The sequence below is a fragment of the Callorhinus ursinus genome, unplaced genomic scaffold (genome assembly GCF_003265705.2).
Source record: "Callorhinus ursinus isolate GAN/ISIS: 27379988/994484 unplaced genomic scaffold, GSC_fseal_2.0 scaffold24, whole genome shotgun sequence".
In the NCBI taxonomy this organism is placed as follows: Eukaryota; Metazoa; Chordata; class Mammalia; order Carnivora; family Otariidae; genus Callorhinus; species Callorhinus ursinus.
The window spans coordinates 26,853,604-26,862,895 of NW_027397086.1; the positions used below are offsets into that span (position 1 = coordinate 26,853,604).

At 37.9% G+C, this 9,292-nt stretch overlaps 1 protein-coding gene across 1 annotated transcript; it reads left to right on the plus strand.

Annotated features, from left to right (window-relative positions):
• The first annotated feature begins 66 nt into the window (after positions 1-66).
• On the plus strand, positions 67-3,911 carry MRPL50 (mitochondrial ribosomal protein L50). The gene is made up of 2 exons (XM_025888448.2): positions 67-263; positions 2,962-3,911. Exons 1-2 carry the CDS (start codon positions 172-174, stop codon positions 3,347-3,349), a joined length of 480 nt encoding a protein of 159 aa, XP_025744233.1. The 5' UTR covers positions 67-171; the 3' UTR covers positions 3,350-3,911.
• Positions 3,912-9,292: the final 5,381 nt, after the last annotated feature.

Below are 9,292 nucleotides of genomic sequence, written 5' to 3' on the forward strand. Positions count from 1 at the left end.
GGCAATGGCCACCGGACTACATTTCCCGGCATGCAAAGGGGGGGAGGGAGAAGCTGGTGACGCTTAACAGGAAAAAGGGAACACCTACCACTAAGCTTACACCTGACTGGCTGGTCTTGGCGCGTCACTGCCAGCTGAGGGCCCAGCTCTATCACGCAGCTCTCCTCCGAGATGGCGGCGCTGTCAGTGTCTGGTGTTACCAGAAGAGGTCTCACGTGGATCGTCTTAGGGGCACCACGCAGAGAATTTTGGTCTCGATTCAGGTAAAGCGGAAGGTTGGATGGTGGGTCTCGTTCAGGGAAAGTAAGGAGAGAAACTGAGGAGGATGAAAGGACGAATTCAGAAACGTCATGCTATTAAGACGGGACCCGGGTTCTGAGCTTGGATTATGGTTCGGAGTTCAGAAGTGTAGGCGCGGGTCTCCTGGAGTGGTGGGGCCCAGGCTAGGCCTCAGTTTTCCTCATCACGGAGATACCGCTCTCTTTCCCTCCCATTTCAGTCAATTTATTAAGCAAACAGTACTGACCACGTGTTCCAGGCGTCAGGTGCGGTGTCTGGAAACAAATGACTCTTTGCAACGAGCAACATAGAACATGAACGTGAAAGCGCTCGGTAAACTAAGTTCATTTGCGCGGTATATTTCTTCACACGGAAGATTCAGAAACGAAGTGTGGCCTCCTCATTTTTTTCATTTGTTCATTCATTGATTCACTCAACAGATCGTTATTAAACGCCAGGACTGGGCCAGCATTTCCCTAAGTAGTTTACAGTAGCGAAACAAAGTCCCTTCTCAGAGCTCTGACATATGGGGAAACTGAGGCTCCATGGAGAGGAAGTTTTTTGCCAAAAGCAGGTTAATGGCAGAGCTGGAACCAGAACCCCCAGGTCTTTGACGCCTCCCCATCTCCTGCTTTTCCCACAGCACCATGTGGAACATTTTGAAGGTAAATCTGTTTGACTCACAGTGTTAGGACATCAAAACTTGTGGGAACCTCAGGGAGCAATTTATGCCCTCAGGTTTCAAGCAGAAACTCTTTCCATCCGGAAGGATTTTTGTCATGTGTTCATGGATTTATTAGCTTCCCCTCTTTTTTGGTTAGTAGTAGTATCTCAAATCTCCTTCAGGTTTGTTTCATTCATTCATTCATCGCAAATTTATAGAGTGTCTGCTAAATGTCAGCTGTTTAGGTGTTAGGGATCCAGTTGTTAATAAGTCAGACCAAATATTTGTCTTCATAGAGCATATATTCTGATGGAGGCAAAAAAACGTAGGATATAATTTCAGAAAGTGGTAAATTATGTAGAAAACTAGAGCAGTGTACGAGATTACTGAGATGGAAGGAATGGATACATTTCATTCTGATGAAATGTGACGAGTAGTTTTGAGGAGAAAATGGGAGGTGATGAAGTAGACATAAATGTAGACAACTCTTTGGGAAACTGGGTAGGAACATGGAGTCTAGGGGGTATTTCTGTTTTTCTTTGAAGATGGGAGATTTTTACAGCAGCATATTGTGTGCCCCGGGAGTACTGTAGTAGGTAGAGAGAAATATTGATAAAGAATTGATGCAGAATGAGGGCTAAATTGCTGGAAGAGTCTTTGAGTAGGCAAAGGGAAATAGTGCTACAAACCGCATTCTTGGCCAGACTTCTTTTCTTTCCTTTCTCTTTTTTTTCCAATGCCTCCAATTTCTGTAAGGATGACCAATCCCAGTCCGATACCAACTCCATGGAAAACAAGAGTCAGATCATGAACTACTATTTCAGTAAGCACTGAAGTAGTGTATCGGGTAGATTTCCTAACATTGGCCCTTGTTCTCAGTAATAGTTATTCACGCAGTTTTCAAAGGACCCCAAATCAATAAAACAGGTCTTTATAATAAATAGAACGGGAGTTTATAATTTGGTACAGTGGTTCTTAACCAGGGATAATTTTGCCCATCTGGACATTTGGCTATGTCATTTGGTTATGACTTGAGGACAGGAATGCTATGGCATTTACCCTACCCTGGATAGAGGCCAGGGTTGCTGCTGGGCATCTTACAGTGAACATGATAGCCCCCTACAACAAAGAATTATCTGGTCCAAAATGTCAGTGTTTGGGCTCAGAAACCCTGATCTGATAAGAGAAGTAGAATGTAAAAAAATTAAAACTCACGTAGGATGTGACATGCTGTTAAAGCAATATAAAATGCTATAGTAGATCAGAGGAATTTATAGTTATATTTGGGGAAATCAAGTAAAGCTTCTTGGAAGAGAACAGTTCTGTTCTAGGACTTAAAGTAAGATTCTATAGGTGAAGGGGCGCCTGGGTGGCTCAGTCGTTAAGCATCTGCCTATGGCTCAGGTCATGATGCCGGGGTCCTGGAATCGAGCCCTGCATCGGGCTCCCTGCTCAGCACGGAGCCTGCTTCTCCCTCTCCCACCCACTCCCCCTTCTTGTGTTCCCTCTCTTGCTTTCTTTCTGTCAAATAAATAAAATCTTAAAAAAAAAAAAGATTCTATAAGGGAAGATGAAAGATAGGCATTTCCAATAGGATATAACTTGAGGTAACACATGACACCAGGAAAGAGGGAAACAGAATGTAGTAGTTTAGTTTGGGTAGGGCATAGAGTGTATATAGGAGATTAGTAGGAGATGAGGTTAGAGAGGTAGGATGGGTTTTAGAAACTGGGAATCCCAGGCAAATGATTTGCCTCTTTACCTGTTACTGGAATTCTTAGAGCATGTAAAATCTGTAATTTTCTTTTCTGTGTGTACCAGCCCAATTCAGTTATAAGCTTCCAAAGGCAGATACCTATCTTATTCTCTCCACAGTGCCTGGAAGAGTAGTAAGTGTGCATATTATTTATTGATTTAGATAGATAGATAAGGTTGGGTCTGGTGTTCGTCAGCTTGTCAGCTACATTAGTGTACATTAGTTAACCAAAGATTCATATATTTGTTTTTGATCATTCCAGAAAAGAGAAAAAGCCAGTGGTGGCTGAGACAGTAGAAGAGGTGAAGGAAGAACCTGTTTTGGTGTGTCCACCCTTACGAAGCCGAACATACATACCACCTGAAGATCTCCAGAGTCGTGTGGAATCTTGTGTCAAAGAAATTTTTGGCTCATCTGTTCCTAGCAATTGGCAGGATGTGTCCCTGGAAGATGGTCATCTGAAATTCGGTTTGTTGGCACGTTTAGCTGATGACCTGGGCCATGCCGTGCCCAACTCCAGGCTTCACCAGATGTGTAGGGTCAGAGATGTTCTTGATTTCTATAATGTGCCTATCCATGATAGATCTAAATTTGATGAACTTATTGCCAGTAATCTGCCTCCCAATTTAAAAATCACTTGGGGTTACTGAGCAGTTCAGAAGAAGAAATGTTGAAATCATTTTGTCCTGAGCAAGGGGTTGGTTATTAGACTTGATACTTTACCACGTAAAATGATCAGAACTGTTCTCTAAACCCACTTTTTCTGTGGAAGAATGAATTATCTTTTTTTTTTTCTCAGATCATGAATTAACAGCAGGATTTTTTCACATTTGCTGAAATTTTGTTGTTTTTTTAGTGGAATCAGATCATTAATCATGTATGAAAATTTCCTTCTCTGGAGGACACAGTAATTAAACTTGTTCTTTAGATATGAGGCTATTATATGTTCAGATGTGGCCTTTATTCTTCATAGGCATAAAATAGTAGATGCAAAAACATGTTTTAATCCTGTTAGGACTCTTAAATCTAAGGTGGCATTATGTATAGTACAAATACAAGTAGGAAACTTGGATAAAAGAAATGTAAAAATCTATGTTGTTTATTATAGCAAGTTGTTTCTTTCACTGCTTTACTACACAAGTAGAAATAGTAGAAAATGATAGTGTTCATTCTAGATTAATCTCTTTTGGAATTAAAGTACATTTTTTTGAAGAGTGTTGTGAGTTTTTAATGTTTTTAAAGGTGAAATTTGCTTCTCTGCTTTGTCATTTCCTTAATTTAAGTATTATAAACGAAAAAAATTAGAGTATATGCCAACTGTGAAGTGCTGTGACTTTCTTTCTGCCAGATTCTATGTCTAAGTGAATATTCTCTTCAAAGGAGATGACTATTTCAAACCTTTTATCTTTTCTGTCACTTTTTTTTGAGAGAGAGAGGAGGCATGCACTTGAGTGGGGCAGGGGGCGGGGTGCAGAGGGAGAGGGAGAGAGAATCTTAAGCAGGCTTCACACTCAGCGTGGAGCCATGATGCAGGGCTCAATCTCATGACCTGAGCTGAAATCAGGATTTGGTGACTTAACTGAGTAACCCAGGTGCCCCCTTTTCTGTAACTTTAAAAAGTGGTTTTGAGGGCGCCTGGGTGACTCAGTCGGTTAAGCGATTGCCTTCGGCTCAGGTCATGATCCTGGAGTCCTTGGATCGAGTCCCGCATTGGGCTCCCTGCTTGGCAGGGAGTCTACTTCTCCCTCTGACCCTCCCCCCTCTCATGTGCTCTCTCTCTCTCTCTCTCTCTCATTCTCACTCTCTAAATAAATAAATAAAATCTTTAAAAAAAAAAAAGTGGTTTTGAGTACTATGGATGTCCACTAGGGTGGTATTTGTAGACTTTGGTGTAGATACTCAGTTTGTGGGAATTACTCAAATAGCTAGTTACCAGATAGTTCTGAACTACAGATGTTAAATGAGGAAGTGATTAAATTAGGAATTATTTTTATTTAGACTTTAGATATGGCTAGAGAGTAGTAAGAGAAGGAATTTCATGTATATTATCTCGACTACTAATAGTTCTGGAAGAAAAGTGATAGTTTTTATACAAAGGAAATTGCATGTATTCTCTTTTCCAGGGTGACTACTTTGAAGAGGGCAAAAATCAGGTGGGTGTATAAATTCTGACATATTAATAAAATCAGTTACATTGTAGTTGTACCCTATAAATGTCATCAGCAGACAATCAGATTTTTAATAATCTGTACATTAGAGAACTTAAGAAGTTTCTGAAGCCCTGGAGCTTAAATATCAGGGCTGATACATTCCTTCTATGTGAGAAGGTTTCAGTATGGAAATAGTTGAATTTAACTTATGGGATTTGATTATTTCATTTCCCACACAAGTTTTACTTCTGATCTGGAAACAGAAAAATGTGCAAAGGGCATGCTGGAAGTAATAGATGGTAAAGGGAGTGGGAAAAACACTTGGTCTCACCTGGAGAACTGCAAAACCAGGCTTCATATGGGTGTAAAGGCAAAAGAAATTACTTCTTTGTAACCTGGAGCAGTGTTTCTCAAAATTTAACGTACATATGGATTACTTGGAGATCTTTTTAAAATGCATATTCTGATTACATAGGTCAAGAGTGGGTCCCGAGCTTCTGTATGTCTAAAAAGCTCCTAGGCAATGCTGTTCATGTTTTAAGTAACATGACCCTAGACCCTAGTATTAAAGCGGGAAAGCACCATCCCTGAAGCAGCGGTCCTGGAAAGTTGAGCTGGTGGACAGGATAAATTGCACATCCATCAGTAACTAGAAGGTGTCACTGTTTGACAGTCCAATACAATAAATCTATCAGAATAATGAGCTTTAGTTTTCCTGAAAAGGTTACATTAGGTTTGCTAACTTGTTTACTGAGGTAACCAAGCATGGTGTAAATGGTTTACATTTAAAAAAATTAAGTGATTTCTATATAAAAGAGTTCTCAGTTACTGTTTAGCTGGGCCTTTGAACTCAGTACATATACTTATACAAAACCTGGTGATAAAATATTCAGGGTTGGGGCGCCTGGGTGGCTCAGTCGTTGAGCGTCTGCCTTCGGCTCAGGTCATGATCCTAGGGTCCTGGGATCGAGCCCAGCATCGGGCTCCCTGCTCGGCGGGAAGCCTGCTTCTCCCTCTCCCACTCCCCCTGCTTGTGTTCCCTCCTGCTGTGTCTCTCTCTGTCAGATAAATAAAATCTTAAAAAAAAAAAATAAAAAAAAATATTCAGGGTAATAGAAATAGATTTGCACAGACAGTATGTATTTTAAGCCACATAAATAGACTTCTTTTTTATTGTAACATTTTTCTGATTATAAAAGCACATTTTTAAAAATTTGGGAAAGACAACAAATACCATTTTTGTCTTACTACTCAGATAATCACTAAATATACTGGCGTATTTCCAAATGAAAAACTTCTTTCCTGTATTTTAAAATTTATTGTCATATTGTCCTGTTCCCTTCACTCTATGAGTGTTTCTACTTATTTTAAGATAGTCTTGGGGCACCTGGGTGGCTCAGTCGTTAAGCGTCTGCCGCCTCAGGTCATGATCCCAGGGTCCTGGGATTGAGCCCCTCATCGGGCTCCCTGCTCAGTTGGTAGCCTGCCTCTCCCTCTCCCACTCCCCCTGCTTGTGTTCCCTCTCTTGCTGTGTCTCTGTCAAATAAATAAAATCTTCAAGATAGTCTTAAGAGTAACAAGTTTGATTAATAATATATTCCATAACTGGATGTTAGGTATAATAGTCCCTTCTTAACCATGGGGAGGGGGGAATACATTTCAAGTTCCCCAGTGGATGCCTGAAACCCTGGATAGTATTGAACCCTATATATGCTATATTTTTTCCTATACATTCAGATCTATGATAGTTTAGGCACAGTAAGAAATTATAATAACTAATAGTAAATAGAACCATTGTAACATGCTGTAATGAAAGTTATGTGAAGGTGATCTTTCAAAATATTGTATATTATATTCACCCTTCTTAGGATGATGTGAGATGATAAAATGCCTATTTATGATGAGATGAAGTGCAGTGAGTAACCCAGGTGTTGTGATGTAGAATTAGGCTGCTATTGACCTGATTTACATCAGAAGGAGGATTGTCTGCTTCCTGATGGGGGTTGACCACAGGTAACTCAAACTGGAAAGTGAAACTAAGGGTGGGGAGGACCACTGTAATTTTTCAACCAATATGCTATTACTCGCTTCGGCAGCACATATACTAAAATTGGATATTTAAGTTATTGCCAGTTTTTTCCTTTTATTTTTATTTATTTTTAAAAATCTGGCCTTTTTAGTTCTTTGAGTATTGGTCTGCCATAAAACTCATCAGAAGTGGAAGTTGTTGCACTGTAAATTTCTTGACCTTGAACCTAGGAATGGGCAACTTGGTCCTGCTTCTTTGTTTTTTTGTTTTGTAAATATTAATCTCAATTCATCCTTTTGGCAATATTTTTTTTTAAGCGAGCTCTACACCCAAAGTGGGGTTTGAACTCATGACCCCAAGATTAAGATTCACGTGCTCTCCTGACTGAGGCAGCCAGACACCCATGTCCTACTTATTTGATTTGTAATGCCATTAGCACGTGTTCTGGGTATCCTAGAGGATTAAATGACAGGTAGCTTGAACTCAGTCATACCAGCACACATGAACTTAATCTTGTCTGCAGTTATTTTTCTTATTTTTATTAGGTTATTTCGCAGTACAAAAGTCCTAAAGTTTTTACGTGAATGATTTCTAGTTCAAAAGTAAGTCTCCCGATTCAGCAGAATTCCAATATTAGTTGTACGGTAGCAAACTGCAGCTACCGTTAAATTTCTTTTCCATCAGGAAATATTAAATTCCAAATATTTAACACTGATGTAACACTAATCATACATTGTTCATACTCAAATTTCACTGATGTCCCAGAAATGACCTTCATAGTAATTTCACCCCCTGATGCAGGATCGAATCTTGGGTCATGCTTTGCACTTTTGTTCTCACCTTTACTTAATCTCCTTTACTTTGAAACAGTTCTTCATTAAATTGTATTTTACAAGGAATTTATTCATTTCATCTAAGTTGACAAATTAGTTGGCATACAATTGTTCATAATCTTTTATTTTTCCTTTAATGTCTATTGGATCTTCAATGATAAGCCCTCTTTCATTTTGGGTATTTGTTATTTTATTCTTTTTATTTGATCAGTCTGGCTTGTAGTTTATCAATTTTGTCGGTCTTCTCAAAGAACCAAATTTGTCTTTGTTAATTTCTTTCTAGTGTTTATTTTCTATTTCATTGGTAATATATTTTTCTTATTTCCTTCCTTCTACTTACTTTGGGTTTACTTTCCTCCTTTTTTTTTTTTTCCCTAGCTTCTTAAGGTAAAGACTTGGGCCTTTGATTTTAGATGCTTTTCCAATATAAGTCACTAAAATTATAAATTTCCCTTTTTAGCTTTAGCTTCATCCTACAAATATTTTCATTTTGTACTTCCATTATCATTCAGTTTAAAATATATTCTAATTTCTGATGTGATTTCTTCCTTGACCCATGGATTATTAGAAGTGTGTTTGATTTTAAATATTTGGGAATAAATAAAAAATAAGATATTCTACATATCATTTTTTATTCCTTTCTAATTTAATTCCATTATGGTCAGAGAACATACTCTGATTTCAGCATTTTTGCATTATTAAGATTAACTTTATGTCGCAGTTTATGGCTTATCTTGTTGAATATACCATGTGTGCTTGAAGTTGTTGGGTTTAATGTTTTATAAATAGCAATTAGGTGAAGGTCATTGATAGTGTTTTTTAAATTTATGCCTTTACTGTTTTCGTCAAGTTATTCTATCAGTTGCTGAGAAAGGAATGTTAAAATCTTAACCATGGCTATGGAATTATTTATTTCTCTCTTTAATTCTGTCAAATTTTGCTCCATATATTTTGAAATCCATTATTCGGATTTATGATTTTTATGAACTTGTCATTATTTTTTTATCTCTGTTAATACTCTTGATATTGAAATGTAATTCATCTGACATTAATAAAGCCACTTTGGGTTCCTTATGCTTAGTGTTGCATGCTATATTATTTTTCATCCATCTACTTGCAGTCTATCAATGTGAACTACATTGATAATTTTTCACTACAATCCTGACTTGGTAATCTCTTCCTTGCTTTTGTTTATAAATTTGCAAGTATGTTCTGTAGTTTTTTTGGCATGTATAAATTTATGATTCATTTATAAATTTATGACTGGCATCTAACACTCAATATTATGTTTGTGAAATTCACCCAGGGTTATTGAATGTAGTTATGATTGTTTTATTTTTATTGCTTTGATTCATTTATTTTTAATGCTGGGCTTTGTAGTAGTCTACTGTATAAATACACCAAAATCTATTCATTTATTTTATTGTTAATGGACATTTGGTTGTTTCTAGTTTTTAATATCTTGGAAAATGCTGCTGTGAATATTTGTGTACAATTCCTGATGCATCTGTGCACACATTTCTGTTGGTTATATCTCTAAAAATGAAATCTCTGGATCAAAGGTCATTCATATTGTCACAT

Excerpts from the sequence above, each read along its gene's own strand:
- MRPL50 (XM_025888448.2), top strand. The coding sequence starts at position 172 with ATGGCGGCGCTGTCAGTGTCTGGTGTTACCAGAAGAGGTCTCACGTGG. Across the intron at positions 264-2,961 it reads GAATTTTGGTCTCGATTCAG|AAAAGAGAAAAAGCCAGTGG; the intron begins GTAAAGCGGAAG and ends TGATCATTCCAG.